The following is a 16,523-nucleotide window of genomic DNA, read 5'->3' on the forward strand; positions in this document are numbered from 1 at the left end:
TGCACTAATTTGCAAAAGTCGGCTTCCATTCTTGTAATACAATAATATTGTAATGTCAGTGAATAGTTTTCACTCTTTCTCTTCCGCTCTCTCTCCCGCTCTCTCTCTCTCTCTATCATTTATTGTATGCCTATCTGTTTCCCTCTATCTCTCTTTGCTTCTCTAGAGACGTACCCCACTCTCTCTCTCTCTCTCTCGCTCTCACTTTCTCTGTTCTCTTTCCTCTGGGACTATAAATAGGAGCAATGCAGGCGCTCTGGCCTCATTCTGTGCGCGGCCGCCCCACTGTTAACATCTCTATATAGTGATAGTGGTTGTGATAGTGATTACCGTTCGACCCCCAAATACCAATGAAATACATCTGCATAACCAGGATTGCATTTATTTTTCAATCGATTTCCTTATTGCCATGGCCCCATTACTTAATTTAAATTTAAATGACACTGCAATTTGTATTGATTGATTTAAAGTTATCAGCCTAACTTAAGTATTCTTATTTTTTACGAAAATTGATTTCTAGTCGCAAACTTTTGCTAAATTAGTACACCTTTGCAGAGTATTTTAAGTTCAGTCAGAAACTTCCAGCTCAGTGAAGGAGTTTCCAAGCAAATAAATCATAAATCGCATATTCATGACATATGCTGTGGTGAGAGACGCTAAAATTCGTTTTGGGTTCATTGAAGATTTTAAACTGGAAATTAGTGTGAAAACACACAAAAATATTGAAAGAAATATATATTTTAAACTAAAACCTTAATATTCCAGACTTTCATTGATAAAAAACTATTTACAACTTTTAACAATATTTAAGGTAATCATTAATAAAAACTCAAAACACACTGAAAAAACAATATATTCTAACTTTGAAAAAAGGCAAGGGATTCTCGATTTGTATTATTTGAATTTGCAATTCGTCATCGATTCTTATTCTCTCAGTCAATTAATGACTCTTTTAGCTTAAATTGTCCGTGTAATTAAAGTCAATCAATATAATTGCAATATTTATTGTGGATCCAAATAAATACATACATATATGTATAAACACATATCAGTTGTGATTTCTGGGCTCAGAACAAATATTATTTAAGTAATATGCGGTGGACATTTATTTATTGTGCTCTTCTAGGAGTATTGTTTTCTGATTTTAGTGTACGTCATGCAGACCAATAACTGTATGTTATATTATATTAACGCCTCTTTTACAGTTTGCAGTAATTTTCAAATTTTCAAACTTTGTCTGCGAGACCTACAACAAATCGTGGTTCCAGTTTCACGAGTGTCGCTTGAAGGCCATATCTCGGGAAAAGGTGGTCCTGAATATGAACGGAACTATTCTGCATTCCGTATATAATATCCAGACCGAAGGCAAGATGTTTAAAAGGGAAAGTGGCTTTAAACCATGGCTCCTAGAGTCTAAAATAGATGCGTGCCGTTTTATGCGAAAGAACTACAATCCTATAGCTAAATTAATCTTTGGTCTTTTCAAGGAATTTACCAATATCAACCACACGTGTCCTTACCTGGTAAATTTATCCTTCTTTTACTTTATGATATATACGATAAAAATTTCCTATTTTTTTACCAGGGTCCACAAATTGTTAGGGGATTTTATCTAAAGCCGGAACTCTTGAAGCTTCCGTTTCCCAGTGGAGAATATATGTTATCATTGAGGTGGTTCTTTGACCAGAAATTACAATTTGACACCAATGTCAGTTTTTTGTTTGTCGAGGATATAATGAAAGCCTGAAATATCCAACCCAATTTGACAATTTTTTGCGACTGATACAGTTTGATTTAAGTTATGCTTTTGTTTTAATATCTGACGCGTCGAAATAGGTATGGGCTTGGTAAATAACGTCATTTTCAAGAGTAATTATAAGAAGTACTTTTAACGTATTCAACGAACCACATAAATCATAATTTTAATATAAATGCTGCAGTTGAAATTCCAAATAATTGTCTTTATTCTTTATTTTATATAGCCCTTTAATTATACCGTTTATTTGACTTTTGAGTTTAAATCTGTGGCTACGTTTTAGTCCGGTTTCCAATACCATTTGACGTGCCTAAGAAAGATTCACTTTATGTATAAAAAATAAAATATTAGGAACTTATATCTTTTGGTTATTCTCCCTACGCTTAAAACAAAAAAATACTTGCGTAAATGCGGTGCGTTTTAATTTGTTGTGCTCTTCTAGGAATATTTTATTCCAATTTCAGTGTAAGTCGTGGAATAACATTCAATAAAAGTTTAAATGATTAAAAGCTTTTTATAGAATGCAGTCACTTTCAAGTTTTCAAATGTTGTCTGCGAGAGCTACAACAAATCCTGGTTCCTGTTCCACGAGTGCCGCCTGAAAGCCATATGCTCGGGATAAGGTGGTCCTGAATATAAACGGAACTGTTTTGCATCCCGTAAATAATGTCCATACTGAAGGAAAGGTGTTCAAAAGAGAAAGTGGCTTCAAGCCATGGCTCGTAGACACTAAAGTAGATGCGTGCCGTTTTATGCGAAAAAACTACAACCCTGTAGCTAAAATAGTCTTTGGTCTTTTCAATGAATTTACAAATATCAACCACACATGCCCTTTTGTGGTGAGTTTTTCCCCATTAAATATATATTTAAAGAAATACTTATAAACATTGTATCTCTTTCCAGGGCCCACAAATTATAAGAGGATTTTATCTGAAACCTGCACTGTTGCTGAATCCGCTTCCCACTGGAGAATATATGTTATCCCTGAGGTGGCTCTTCGATCGGAAATTACAATTTGACACCAATGTTAGTTTTTTGTTTGTCGAGGATATAAGGAAAGCCTGAAGTATCTAACTCAAAATGACAACTTTTTAAGAGTGGCTGATGACAGTTTGATTTCAGTTTTGATTTTATATTAATATCGGAAACCTGAACTATTGCTGAACCCGTTTCCAAGTGGAGAATATATGATATCCCTAATGGGGGTTTTTTGATAAATAACTAAAGTCTTTCATCAATGTTAGATCTTGTTTGTCGAGTACTTAAAGAAAGCTTGAAACATCAACAAATCAAATAAATTGTCTTTTTAACTTGTAGTTGGAGTTTTTAATAATTGATAATGTAATAAAAGCTATATATGTTTTATGGCCCTAAAAGTCTTTCGTTTAGTTAATTTTTTTAACAGCTGTGACTACGACATAATTATGTGTACAATTTACAAGTGAATTAAGCAAAAAAAATAAGCTAACACTTAATGGCAATATAATTACATTTTAGTTGTGCTTCTAAATCAATTAGACCTTTATATATTTTCGTTTTCTACTTTTTGTGGTCAGAATAAATAATTGTTGTCTTAGCAGTGTTTTTATCAAATTTAAGTGTAAGTCCTAGAATATTTGGTAAAATTAAGCTAAAGGTTAAGATTTTTTTTTGACAGTATGCAGTAATTTTCAAGTTCTCGAATGTTGTCTGCGTGAGCTACAATCATTCCTGGTTTCAGTACCATGAGTGTCGTTTGAAGGCCATATCGCGGAATAAAGTGATCTTGAATATCAACGGAACTGTTCTCCATTCTGTGAATAATGTATTTGTTGACGCCAATCTATATAAAAGGGAAAGTGGATACAAGCCGTGGCTCTTAAAGGGTGTAGTTGATTGCTGTCGTTTTATGAGAAAGAATTATAACCCAGCAGCAAAGATACTGTTTGGTCTCTTTAAGGAATTTACCAATATTAACCACACATGTCCTTATGTGGTAAGATTATCCTACTTTTCTTCTCTAAATATAAGATAATGCTTTATACTCATTTCAGGGACCGCAAATTTTAAGAGGATTTTATCTGAGACCTGAACTATTGCTACTTCCGTTTCCGAGTGGAGAATATATGCTATCATTAAGGTGGTTTTTCGATCAGAAATTACAATTTGACACCAATGTTAGTTTTTTGTTTGTCGAGGACATAAAGAAAGCATGAAATATCTAGCCCTGACTGACCATTTTGTAGAGTTAATAAGTCGTTTTGCCAGTTTGTTTTAAGTTGTAGCTGTCATTATTTAATAATTATAAAAGGGGATTGGGTTGGTAAACAACTTATTTTATAACAGTTATTATAAACTAATTATCTTTAAACCATTCAGCGAACCAAATAAACCTTATTTTAACATATGTATATAGCCTCTAAATTCTTCCGTTTAGTTGAAATTGTGCAAGAACTCTGACTACGATATAGTTATGTTTACAATATAAAAGTGAATTAAGCGGAAAATCAGCAAACACTTAATTGCAATATATGTAATTGCATTTTAGTTGTGCTTCCTACTTCAATGACATATGTGTTTCTAGACCTTTATATATATTAATTTCTATTTTTCATTTGTCAGGACAGATTATAGGGACATAATATGCGGTGGACATTTATTTATTACATTCTACTAGCTGCGTTTTTATCAAATTTAAGTGTAAGTCATGAAATAATTACTAAAATTATGGTGTACGTTAAAATCTATTTTACAGAATGCAGTCATTTTCAAGTTTTCAAATGTTGTCTGCGAAAGCTACAACAAATCCTGGTTCCTGTTTCACGAGTGCCGCCTGAAGGCCGTATCTCGGGAAAAGGTGGTCCTGAATATAAACGGAACTGTTTTGCATTCCGTAAATAATGTCCATACTGAAGGAAAGGTGTTCAAAAGAGAAAGTGGCTTCAAGCCATGGCTCATAGAGACTAAAGTAGATGCGTGCCGTTTTATGCGAAAGAACTACAACCCTGTAGCTAAATTAGTCTTTGGTCTTTTCAAGGAATTTACAAATATCAATCCACATGCCCTTTTGTGGTGAGTTCATTCTCTGTTTAATATATAACATGAAATGCATTGTATCTTTTTCCAGGGCCCTCAAATTGTAAGAGGATTTTATCTGAGACCTGAACTTTTGCTACTTCCGTTTCCAAGTGGAGAATATATGTTATCCCTGAGATGGCTCTTCGATCAGAAATTACAATTTGACACCAATGTTAGTTTTTTGTTTGTCGAGGATATAAAGAAAGCCTGATATATCTAAACCCAATTGACAATTTTTTAGAGTTAATGAAGCGCACTGTGGTTTATGCCAGTTTGTTTTAAATTCGGTCATTATACTAATTTCTTACACGTGGACATGGGTATTAGATTGGTAAATAGCTTAATTTCTAATAAATAATTGTACATAAAATAATTACTTTAAAACCATTTAGCTAACCAAATACCTTTCTATTTTTAGTGCAAAATATGCGATTGGAGTTTCAATTATTTGCTTAAAGAAAATAAGCTATATAGCCCCCAACTTTTCCATTTAGTTGACTTCCGGGTTAGATCGTGTGAATACGTTTTAATAACAAGTACAATTTGCAACTGAATTAAGCAAAAAACACTTTGTTGCAATATAGTTTCTTTTATTCTCTTTTTTCTGTGGTCAGAAGAAATAATAGTTACATAATGCGTTGGACTTTTTTTTGTTGCGCTTTACTTGGCGCGTTTTTATCAAATTTAAGTGTAAGTCCTGGAATAACTGGCAGAATTAAGCTAAGGGAATAAATTTGTGTTACAGGATGCAATAATTTTCAAGTTTTCGAATGTTGCCTGCATGAGCTACAATCATTCCTGGTTCCAGGTCCATGAGTCTCGTCTAAAGGCCATATCGCGGGATAAAGTGATCATGAATTTCAACGGCACTGTTCTCCATTCTGCAAATAATATTTTTCTTGACGCCAAAATGTATAAAAGGGAAAGTGGATACAAACCGTGGCCCTTAAAGGCTGCAATGGATTGCTGTCGTTTTATGAGAAAGGATTATAACCCAGTAGCTAAGATACTATTTGGTCTCTTTAAGGAATTTACCAATATCAACCACAACTGTCCTTTTGTGGCGAGTTTATTATACTTTTAAACCTTAAACTAAAGATAATGGTTTATTTTCTTATTAGGGACCACAAGTTCTCAAAGAATTTTATCTGAAACATGAACTATTGTTGCTTCCGTTTCCAAGTGGAGAATATATGTTATCCCTGAGGTGGTTCTTCGATAAAAAACTTCAATTTGACACCAATGTTAGTTTTGTGTATGTTGAGGACATATAAAAAGCCTGAAATATTTAAAAGAATGGAGTATAACTGTCATTAATTTAATTTGTGTTTACCGTGGAAATATGAATTTGATTGGTAGAGAACTTAGTTTCGAATAGTATATATAAACCATTCAACTAAACTTTAATTTTAACATAATAGTTGCATTTGAAGGTCCAAAAAATTGCTTATATAATATAAGCTATATAAGTCTCTTAACTCTTCCGTTTATTTGACTTTTGAGTTTGAATCTGTGACAACGCTTAACCTTTACCTGTATTTTTATTTGGAAAGTTTCACGTTAAATATATAAAAAAAAAAACAAAATAAATTACGTATCAATACGAAAAAAAGGTAATTATAAAAAAAAAAAATAATCAATCGCAGAGCATTTATTGTGTGCAAGCCGTAATGGAAATATAATTACATTTTGCTCAGTTTCTAAATCAATTTTGGTATTCATATAGAGTCACTTATATATCTTTAGGTTCTTCTCTCTGTCCTCAGAACAAATAATAGAGGCGTAATATGCGGTGCAAATTAATTTGTTGTGCTTTTGTCGGACTACTTTTATTAAATTTCAGTGTAAGTTATGGAATAACATTTTAAAAAGTTCCAATGCTTAAAACTGTTTAACAGAATGCAATCGTTTTCAAATTCTCAAACTTTGTCTGCGAGAGCTACAACAAATCCTGGTTCCTGTTTCACGAGTGCCGACTGAAAGCCGTATCTCGGGAAAAGGTGGTCTTAAACATGAACGGAACTCTTCTGCATCCCGCATATAATGTCCTTACTAAAGGCAAGATGTTTAAAAGGGAAAGTGGCTTTAAGCCATGGCTCCTGGAGACTAAAGTAGATGCGTGCCGTTTTATGCGAAAGAACTACGATCCTGTTGCTAAAATAGTCTATGGTCTTTTCAAGGAATTTACCAATATCAACCACACCTGCCCGTTTGTGGTAAGGTTATTCATTAAATTTCATATATGTATTAAAAAAATACATTTACATTGTAATTTTTTCCAGGGTCCACAAATTGTTAAAGGATTTTATCTGAAACCTGAACTATTGGCGCTTCCGTTTCCAACTGGAGAATATTTGCTATCATTAAGGTGGCTATTTGATCAGAAATTACAGTTTGACACCAATGTTAGTTTTTTGTTTGTCGAGGACATAAAGAAAGCCTGATTCATAATTTTTGAAAGTATTAAAATGCAGTGTGATAGTGTCGTAATTTCTTTTCACCGTGGAAATAGGGTTTGGATTGGTAGAGAACTTAGTTTTTTAATGTTATTATAAACTAATTATATTTGAAACTATTCAACGAACCATATAAATTTTTATTTTCATTTAAAATATGTATTCGGAGTTCCAAATAATTGCGTATATAATGTAAGCTCATTATCTAAATCCCTTTTATTATAGTTGTTATTTGTATTAAAGTTGCCTTGAAATAATCAATGGAAGATTTATAAAAGTATTATATGCTATTAAAAGAACAATATAGCTATTTATCCCATGCAATAGTTTTTTAATTTTATCTTTAATTCGATTAAATTTTTCTACCGATTCCTACTTGTGAAAATATATGATCACTGTAAGAAGGTTCCATGACGACATGCTCTTGAATTGAGCATACTAAAGCTCGAAATTAAAATTCTTTCCTTTTTCAATCAAAAACACTCAATTGTTTCTTTAAATTAATTTAATCAATATACATTTATGGAGATTTATCTACATCGGCTGCTCTTCGCATTGCGTATACGCAGCGTGAACACAAGTTAAGAGCCATTTCTACTGATGTCCCGCCGATCTCGTGGCCCGCTGATAGTAGTACCCACTGTGCCGGGTTGTGTAGGCAGTGGGTGGCAATGACACCACCCTTGTTGTGGCTCCTGGAGCGGTGGTACCCACCAGGGTGTCCAGGTACGATCTCTGGTAGTTGTCCCTCGTGGCCTTGCTGGGCGGAAAGGCCTCGCCCTGGTTGAGGGCCGTAAAAGGATTGCGGGCGGAATAATTGACAATCCCACCGGTTTCAAACTTAAAGGGCGTCTTGGTGGTGAAGGGCGTGGTCAGGCCTGGACTGGTGAAGTAGGTTTGCAGAGCATTCGTCGAGGTCTGGGCATGGGTATTGTAGACACCATAGTTCAGCAGACTATTGTGCGTAGGAGGAGCGGGCAGGGCAACGCGATGGCCCAGCAAGGAGTTCCCGGAGGGCAGTTCCAGCCGGACAATACGATTGTTAAACTCACTGGGATTTAGGTTCTTCAGGAAGAATCGATGGAACTTTGAAGAGATGGCATAGATCACGCCCGGCTCCGATCTGGTAGTGGTTATATCGGCCACAAACTGCAACTGATCCTTATCGTAGGCCAGCACGGATTGCTGATTGGTTGTTGGATTCCAAGAGGCAATAGCAGTTTCACTCAACGGACTGAAGATCAGGCTGCTGTCGAACGGCGACACCGAGAGTCCAATGCCCTGGGAGCTCTTCTTGCCCACCAGTTTCACATCCAGCATTTTGTTATCGGGGAGAGGACCAGCACGCAGGACATTTTTGTGTACGGAAAAGACTCTGTAGAGAAGAAACAGCTTATTGCAATATAATATAATTAATTTCTGCTGGCGCTGACATACCTATCCGTGGCCAAAGGTTGGAAGTAGACCACGCCAGTGCGTTCATCAAAAGTCAGTCCAACCACACCGTCCATTAGGACAAAGCGATGCTCGTGAATCTCCGACTGGGCAAAATCCGGATCGGGATACATGGCCGGGTGCGACACCCGCCAAGTTACATCCTTTCCGCTGTCGTACACTATGATGCCCGGCTCCACGGTGTCCGTGATGTAGACGAACACATCATCGCATCCCTTGGCCGTGGTCTCATCGATCACCATATTGGTAAACAGAGACTCACCGCGCAGGACCTCTGGCGGAAAATCAATTCTGCGCACAACACGATCCGTGGCCAGGTCTACCACCAGGATCTTTGGCGGACAGGTGATCTCAAAGTCCTCGAGGGAACGTGAAACTCCGGCATCCAGCAGCCAAATGCGATTGCATGAGTCCACGCGCAGGCGGTAAACCGAGGTCAGGATAAGATCACTGCAGTTGAAGTCACTGCGTCCGGTGTTGGAGAAGGACCAATCGGGAAAGGCCTGCAGGGTGGGGGAGTCCCCGAACTGCGCCTTGGGCACCCAACTCACCGTGGAGGATACGCCCGAGAAGAGCTTCGGCGTGGCCACAAAGATGCGATCGTCCGTTACAGCCACTCCCGTGATCAAAACATTTTGGGGACTAAAGAAATTGGGATCGGTGATCGGTGCCTGGGGCTGGAAATTATATCGCAGGAGCTTCCACTGCTTGGCCACCTGCAGGCCAGGAGTCAGAGCCTGACTCGCTTCCAGCCAAAGGAGCACACAAGTCACTCCAACGAGGATTCGGAACATGGCAAGCAAGGGGGAATCTGTAAAGTAAGGAACACAAAGCTGGAATTACTTGGTGCTGTTGCAGTCACACCCAGATCAGAACTTTAACTGCCTCCACTTGGCGATTGGCAGCCGCTTATCTATCATTTCTATTTCCGGCCTTTTTTCCGGACAATCATCACCCGAGGAAATCGACAACAGAGATTTTCCCAACATTAAAAACGCAGCTTTAAGTAGTTTTGATTATTGGGAATAATCTAAAGGCTGATCACACCGAAATAAAATCGTGTAATTTAATTAAATATTATGTATATATTTATTATATTTTAATTTGAAATTATTGATATTCTTAAATTTCAAAAGTAAAACTGTATCTTTTTAAGTTAGCTGATGTTGTTTTTGAGCTTTTGTATAGCGTTTATAAGTAAAGGAAATTTTCTAAGAATTTTCTATAATATTTTTATGAGTATTTAACTGAATTTTAGTCCAGCATTTTTATTGTTAACAGTGCAATAACTTTGGAAATCACAACCCATAAATGAATAATCAATCAGAAAAGCACACAAGACCCTGGGAATCGTGATATTGCATGAATTAACCCCGACCGATTAGCAAGTCGTATTTCATTAAATTGCAGACGATTCATTTCTAATTGGCTAAATATAATCTGCATACAATACTCTAGCTTACTCTGTAGGATTCCCAGGCAGTTCCATAGATCAAAGTGGTACCAATAACATTTAATGGCCCCGTAGAGATATTAAACAAAAGCCCTTTCTAACTAGATATGTTACAGCTGTTACAGATTGCATGGAAATGTACCAATTCCGGTGCCAAGGGGCCGGTATGCGGATTGCAGAGTGCAGAAAACCGAGCTGGGCTTGGCGATTGTATGCAAATGAGTTTGGGTCAGTTCAGGCGTCAAACCGAGTGCACCGATTGAAGTATCCGTATCCATCAGATACCTGAGCTTGCATCTGCATCTGCATCTGGTGCTGGCTCTTACAGCGTGCGACTGGAATGACGTATGTGTGTGCTTTAATTTCTCACGCCAATGGTATCCCAGTCACGAACTAAATACTAAATAGAGTTGCAGAATTTTGCACTGCAAAAAAATAGCTGGAAAAGGGCTGCAAATAGGTGGCAGAAAAGTGCCAGAAACTAGCTTCAACTTATATTTGTTGTATATAACAATTTTAATAGCAGTCTTTTATATTTATTATTTCTTTTTCCATTATGTCTTAGTGTACCTGTAACACACATGGGTTTTTTAATTACTGAGCGAGCTTTGCAACTGTCGAGTAACAAGGAACTGACAGTTTGATTTGCTGCCCACTGGTTTCAACAAAATTCAAATGGTCAGACATTTGAATATTTCTTTTTTTTGAAAATGTGGGCAGTAGTGTCTAATTCCGTTAAAATCACATACTATTACTATTTACGATTTGCCATTTTCGTGGCGACCAAACTCCTAGACTCGTTTGGGCCTGGCAAATTGCAGACAGACATGGCATGAAACTTTCATTGGAGCGTGCCGTTAAAGATAATTGAATTTTTGTAATTTTCCAGCAACCATGCCAACAGCAGCAGCACACTGCCATTTGATGAATTGTGTTAACAAAAAAAAAAAGAGTTAAAAGTCAAGGCTGATCCCGGTGCCACACGCATCCGAGAGATTTATTTCTGCGTATCTCTGCACTTTACATAACACTTGTGCAACTCGAAGCGGAAACCCAAACTACTTCCCAACGAAAAAAATGAAAAGTGAGCTCCATAAAAAAAGTACAGAAAAATGCAAAGAAAAGCCGACAGACATTTTGTCACAAATATCGGACTGGAAGGGCGGCAAGCGGAACAAAACCATTTAAAAAAAGTTTACAAGTCAAAAGTTACAAGCCGCAAAACCACTAAGCCACTTGTCTTTTTTTTTGTGAACATGATATTATTATGTTTTCTTTCATGTTTTTATGTTTTTTGTTTGTGGTAATGTTTGAATCTCGCTTGATAGCCTTTCATGTTGATGGCCCATGGCAGGCCAATGAAATTTCGCTTAATTTTCGTTTAATTTGTATATTAAATTTGAGCACGAAGCGGTTCAAAAGCGCATGCCGAACACGGCTCCACTGCACGATAGAAACCTCACAGGAAAATTATTAAATACCGGTATTTGAGGTTAACCTTTTCAACAGTGATTTGGTTTCGGTTTTCGGTTTCAACAGGCAGGTTCGATCACTTATTATATTCTTGTTAATGTTCTCTTTAAATGCCGAGATATCGAAAAGTTTATTTAAAACATTTAAACAATAGGCACTCACAGATTTCAAAGATATAAAAGTTAATGTAAACCTTTTAAATATTTAAATAAAATGCATATACAAAGTTAAAGAAAAAGTCTCCAAATGTTTCTCAGCTTATTTACTTTCTCAATCACTTAAATAAGATATATTTCTTTATTAAAACTTCAAAAAGGAAACCCCAATTATTAACTACCATTTTTTTCTATAAATCTTTTGCTTATTAACTTTATAACAATGACTTCATTTTCTTTAGATTTCAGCAGGCTTTTCAAACATAAATCTGGGCTAGACAATTGAGTTAACAAAAGGAAATATATTACATTGTGGACCACATCTAAGACAGGTCATTTATTAATAGGTCCCTTTGAGATATGCCCAGTGCCAGCTGTGATGTGATGCAATATCATGGACAGACGCTAGAGGCCAATTAAGAAAAATAACTTCAACCTAGTTGCACTAACTAGTACTACATACTAGTGCTGCTACATGACGCTGTTAACATGAATCCAAGAGATTGTTTATATTGCCTTATCTGAATCTGTTTTGCACCTTGTCAGCCAGCGTGTTCTCACGCGTTTCATGAATCAAACCAAAAATGCGAGCAAAAATGTTCCACAATTGAGTTGTAGTATTATTCCAATCTTATTATTATAATAATTATTTGAATTGAGTATTTTTAGAGTTCCCATAAAAGCACAGCGGAAGACACTGTTTGTTGAAGGTTGATTAACACCTGCTTGTAAATTTCGTGATTTATTTGCAGGCACAGCTTCCTTAAATCCCAAATACCGCAAACTTGCAAACCATAAATCCCGTCTCAAAAGTCACGTTGACTGGTTGGCTGCACTTTTTGGCTGCTATCGATTTTAATTGGTACCAAAAATACAATGCCAAATGCGTTTGCCAAACTAAACCTAATTAACACAGTTCCGTTCTCCGACTTAAAGCGGCTTCTTTTTGGCCACACAAAAACACACACACTGACACACGCGATCGTCGCATTTGGCTAATAATTCACAGAAATGTGCAACCGCAAAAGCGCAGCGTACCCTTGGCTGCGATGGCTATAACGCTATTGATTTGCCAATTAAATCGATGGGCATATGAATGTTAACATGTTTTCGGTATCAAGAATTCAAACGGTCGGTGAGAGTGGCATTGGCAACGCCTCGAAATCGAAACTGAAGCGGATCGAAACGGCGGGCATTATAACTAAATGCATGGCAATTTGCACTTTAACCGTTAGAAACCGCACTTTGCGACGTGCCGCGTTCGTTGCCTAAGTCTTTTGTTTTTGCTTCGTATTTTTCGTATTTTTTGTTTTTGTATTTTCTTTATTTTTCTTATAGCAGGCAAGCCAATTTGCTGCTTTTCATCTGGCATTAGCTTACTCTTGTAATACACTTTTTCGGTGGCTGCAGCTGCTGCTGTTTCAAATTCACTTTCTACGCCGATCGCGCGACACGTCTGAGCGTTTCGGTTGCCGTTTTGCGACTGCGCTCCGCTTGCCAGGCGCACCGAATTTTATAAGAGTGTGTTGTGTGTTTCTAAGACAAAACTTGACTGAGATTGAGACTCCTGCTTGCTCGGGACATTGCTCATACGCTCCGTTGGCTTCCGCACATTTGCATTATGGCTCGGCCCCAGCAATTGTTGTAATTCAGTTGTTATTTTTACAAGCAGCAATTGCGTTGGGGTTTCCTCTCTTTACAAGTTCATTATCACTATAACTTGCCAGCAGCAAGTGCCAATAAATAAGTCCAATTGATTTTATTTTCACATTTTCGGTAATTCATTGGTATTTCGGTATTTATATCGAGCGGCTGTTTTTGTCAATGGATGTTGTTGAGTCCATTGTACTGGGCGATACCCGATGATAAGGTAAACAGAAAGTGATAAATTAAATATACTCAGGAGCGGGGCAATTAAAATGCCACAACCTGTTCCAAAGGCCTGTATTGTATTGAAGATTTGTTTTTGCGAATATGTAAAGAGCATACTGTATTTAAATTTTTAGTAATTGCCGAGTCAAACTTAAGATTTATATAGCGCCTTGTGTTGATTATAATAATTATTCATATTTGCCATATTATCTTTAGTTTTAATTCCCTTTTTCTGCTTTGCTAGCAAACTCAGACTGGATTTTCAATTGAAACTGAACTGGATTCGAGTTTCATAACATGGTTTGGTCGGTTTGGTCAGGAACACATTTACATTTGACCAATATATCGGAGTCAGTGAAAGCCCACAGGCTCGAGGAGCCGGCTCTTTTGAGGGACCAACTTGTTTGCTCCCAATTGAAAATGGAAAGCAATCCCAGCAATTTGAATTTATTTTTTTTTTTGGGGGCTCCAATTGAAAAACCAAAAATGTTCTCTGCTGCTGCTTAGCTAAGGTAACCCAAAAAAAAAAGAAAAAACGTGAAAAGCCCCACTTAAAAGGGGTTATGCAAAAAAGGTGACTGCAGCCGCTGCTGTTGGATCGAAACTGGTTTGCTGGCAGAATTAGCCAAGTTAGCATTAACTGCCTCACTTCGGTATTTGTTTTGCATTGTGACACACGAAGTGTGTTGTTTACTGCCTCCCCAAATATCCCCATTTTGGGGCGCATTTGTGCGTGGATGAGTGAGACCAGGGGCATTATCACCCGATGATTACTCTAATTAGCAAATGTAAGCTCACTGCCCCCGTGGTGTGGGCCAAGCCCCATATGGCGACATTCACTTTGTTATTGGCACTCTTTCTTCTTAATTGCGGCATTTTGTTGTTTAGCTTTTCGGAGAATACTTACGGCGACCAAAGTTAATACCGAGTTACGATCTAAATAAGCACTTATGTGGTACCGGTTCTAAAGTCGATCGCCAGTTCAAGGCTGTGCCGCCAATGTCAGCCAATATAGTCAGGTAAAATAATATATGATATAACCACGTAATTGGAGCAGGCCGTGTCCTATGTTACGACATGTGAGCCGGGCGGAAACGTAGGTGTTTTTTTTTTTTGGTGCCTGCCCCGAGGCGACTTGGGGCTATCAAAACTATCACAGCACAACAGTTGTGTGTTTCCTTTCACAACAACGCCCTGGACCGATGCTCATTAGCTTGGCTCAGCTTAACCATTTCGAAAGTAACCAATCTGCGAGGAAACAAAATCTGTGGCAGGTCTTTTTGCCGGCCACTCGCTCCATATGATTCGGTGACGATCAACACTTGAAGATTAATAGCCGCAACGTCTTGCACTGACACTACATTGTGCACATAGAGAAATATGATACAGAAATAGAGAAATATTATAATATGATAATAAAATACTTTAAATATTTCATATACTTTGTATTTATTAATACAAATATATGAATATTAGAATGTTCCTTAAGGTACAATTGAATTTTTTGTACTAAGAAAGTTGAGGAGATTCATGCAATTAAAGATTATTCAAATCGTGGAAGTATTCAAATTAATTTTATTAAACCGGTCAGTTTTTGTGCATTTTTTCCCTCTATGTATCTTAAGACTATAATCACATATCTCCTCTTATTGTGACCATTACGAAATGAACTTTAAATATGCTTTGAATTGCTGTCTTCTGGACAGCCAGTCCGCTGGCATTCTCCGAATGCCTTGTCATCGTCTTGGTACTGGCGGTCGACGTGCAATTGCTTCATTTGCGCATTCTGTGCGCACAAATGGGAGTTTAATTAAATCAAAATCAAAATCAAACGGCGGAGGCGAACTCTTGTCGCCCCGTTGACAGTTTCATTAACGGCTCTGTCAGCGCGACACAAGGTCTTGACAAATTCGCTAAACATTTATTTTTTTGGTAAACATTTCGGGCATTTTTGGGACCCTTTAGTGCCAGGCATTCTAAGTGCCGGATCTTAATCAACTAATATCGCGATCAGCACTCGGTTTTTAAGCGCTTTTAATGGCCCTCTTAAAGTGCCTGGCTTTTGGTTTTCCATAAATGCGGACCATTAGACCAATTAGGCCAATGTGGCTTGAAGGCTCCACCTCCGCAGAAGGTGTGCCAACAGCCGGTTTCCCACAGATACAGATATAGATGCAGATACATGGCCACAATGGTATTATTGTCTGACTTCACATGGCGCTCACTTTCGTTTTCCGTCGATTTGTGGATACCACCACCGGATTATCAATATCCTCCAATGATAGTCGAGTACCAGTACTCACCGGTCTGCCCTGTTTGCGGTCGGAGATTTATTATTATTCGACGGTTTGCTCAATAAATCAATCTTAGAGTTGGGAGTCTATACGGCCACTAGTTACCCCACGAATAAATATTCAGATATGAGTATTTCTATTCTCTTGACGAAGGTCAGCATCATGCCAAAAGTGCGGCTGCTGCAACTGACTCTGACTTTGACGCCTGTGGCCAATGCGAGGTAATTCAGACTTAACTGGACCGATATAGTGCACACAAAAAAGTATATAGTATATATATATATTAAAAAAGAATATAGTTCTTATTGTTTTTTGCTCACAAAAGGAGCGAACCACTTTGGCAATAGGTTAAACTGAGATTGAGCATATAGGGTAAAAAAAGATTCGATTCGATATAAAAAGTAATGTTAGTTAAATCGATATTTATGTAATTTATTCATCATTAAATTAATTAAAAACACACTTTTCATTAATTAATATTGATTTATTTTATATGGATTTTTTAATTATTATTATATATATTTGAAAGAAGCAGTTTTATCTATCTGTTTT

At 37.2% G+C, this 16,523-nt stretch overlaps 6 protein-coding genes and 1 pseudogene across 8 annotated transcripts; 6 read left to right on the forward strand and 1 right to left on the reverse strand.

Moving 5' to 3' along the window:
- The first annotated feature begins 631 nt into the window (after window positions 1-631).
- LOC110186065 (uncharacterized) lies at window positions 632-1,953 on the forward strand. Its single transcript, XM_020955104.2, has 3 exons — window positions 632-646; window positions 1,206-1,523; window positions 1,586-1,953. Exons 1-3 carry the CDS (start codon window positions 632-634, stop codon window positions 1,745-1,747), a joined length of 495 nt encoding a protein of 164 aa, XP_020810763.2. The 3' UTR covers window positions 1,748-1,953.
- Window positions 1,954-2,164: 211 nt separating this feature from the next.
- LOC110186055 (uncharacterized) lies at window positions 2,165-3,072 on the forward strand (annotated as a pseudogene). The gene is made up of 3 exons (XR_015273436.1): window positions 2,165-2,221; window positions 2,277-2,595; window positions 2,660-3,072. The product of XR_015273436.1 is annotated as an uncharacterized LOC110186055 (transcript).
- On the forward strand, window positions 2,956-3,951 carry LOC110186045 (uncharacterized). The gene is made up of 3 exons (XM_086839907.1): window positions 2,956-2,961; window positions 3,414-3,731; window positions 3,790-3,951. The coding sequence occupies exons 1-3, from the start codon at window positions 2,956-2,958 to the stop codon at window positions 3,949-3,951; spliced, it is 486 nt and encodes a 161-aa protein (XP_086696033.1).
- Window positions 3,952-4,378: 427 nt separating this feature from the next.
- LOC110186028 (uncharacterized) lies at window positions 4,379-5,024 on the forward strand. Its single transcript, XM_086839908.1, is given in 2 exon segments — window positions 4,379-4,435; window positions 4,491-5,024. Coding segments are annotated over 2 exon segments (591 nt in total).
- A 422-nt stretch (window positions 5,025-5,446) lies between these two features.
- On the forward strand, window positions 5,447-6,087 carry LOC110186018 (uncharacterized). Its single transcript, XM_020955058.2, has 3 exons — window positions 5,447-5,450; window positions 5,539-5,876; window positions 5,935-6,087. The coding sequence occupies exons 1-3, from the start codon at window positions 5,447-5,449 to the stop codon at window positions 6,085-6,087; spliced, it is 495 nt and encodes a 164-aa protein (XP_020810717.2).
- Window positions 6,088-6,600: 513 nt separating this feature from the next.
- Window positions 6,601-7,257, forward strand: LOC110186008 (uncharacterized). The gene is made up of 3 exons (XM_020955046.2): window positions 6,601-6,657; window positions 6,712-7,029; window positions 7,096-7,257. Exons 1-3 carry the CDS (start codon window positions 6,601-6,603, stop codon window positions 7,255-7,257), a joined length of 537 nt encoding a protein of 178 aa, XP_020810705.2.
- Window positions 7,258-7,756: 499 nt separating this feature from the next.
- On the reverse strand, window positions 7,757-13,360 carry yellow-e (L-dopachrome tautomerase yellow-e). 2 transcript variants are annotated; one of them, XM_020952727.2, is made up of 3 exons: window positions 13,186-13,360; window positions 8,707-9,535; window positions 7,757-8,644 (listed from the first exon to the last, which is right to left on the reverse strand). In XM_020952727.2, exons 2-3 carry the CDS (start codon window positions 9,516-9,518, stop codon window positions 7,864-7,866), a joined length of 1,593 nt encoding a protein of 530 aa, XP_020808386.2. In that variant the 5' UTR covers window positions 9,519-9,535; window positions 13,186-13,360; the 3' UTR covers window positions 7,757-7,863. The 2 variants fall into 2 exon arrangements, with proteins under 2 accessions (XP_020808386.2, XP_086696996.1); XM_086840870.1 differs by having other exon boundaries at window positions 12,528-13,359.
- Window positions 13,361-16,523: the final 3,163 nt, after the last annotated feature.

The sequence above is a fragment of the Drosophila serrata genome, unplaced genomic scaffold, assembly GCF_035046125.1.
Source record: "Drosophila serrata isolate PLE 108 unplaced genomic scaffold, ASM3504612v1 contig_382, whole genome shotgun sequence".
Taxonomy (NCBI): Eukaryota; Metazoa; Arthropoda; class Insecta; order Diptera; family Drosophilidae; genus Drosophila; species Drosophila serrata.

Bases quoted from the DNA above. Each gene is read 5' to 3' on its own strand.
- LOC110186045 (XM_086839907.1), top strand. The intron at 3,732-3,789 runs GTAAGATTATCC...TACTCATTTCAG, and splicing joins ACCACACATGTCCTTATGTG to GGACCGCAAATTTTAAGAGG.
- yellow-e (XM_020952727.2), bottom strand. From the start codon at position 9,518: ATGTTCCGAATCCTCGTTGGAGTGACTTGTGTGCTCCTTTGGCTGGAA. The intron at 8,645-8,706 runs GTATGTCAGCGC...TCTTCTCTACAG, and splicing joins CAACCTTTGGCCACGGATAG to AGTCTTTTCCGTACACAAAA.
- LOC110186018 (XM_020955058.2), top strand. The intron at 5,877-5,934 runs GCGAGTTTATTA...TTTTCTTATTAG, and splicing joins ACCACAACTGTCCTTTTGTG to GGACCACAAGTTCTCAAAGA.
- LOC110186065 (XM_020955104.2), top strand. The intron at 1,524-1,585 runs GTAAATTTATCC...TTTTTTTACCAG, and splicing joins ACCACACGTGTCCTTACCTG to GGTCCACAAATTGTTAGGGG.
- LOC110186008 (XM_020955046.2), top strand. From the start codon at position 6,601: ATGCGGTGCAAATTAATTTGTTGTGCTTTTGTCGGACTACTTTTATTA. The intron at 6,658-6,711 runs GTAAGTTATGGA...ACTGTTTAACAG, and splicing joins TACTTTTATTAAATTTCAGT to AATGCAATCGTTTTCAAATT. The intron at 7,030-7,095 runs GTAAGGTTATTC...AATTTTTTCCAG, and splicing joins ACCACACCTGCCCGTTTGTG to GGTCCACAAATTGTTAAAGG.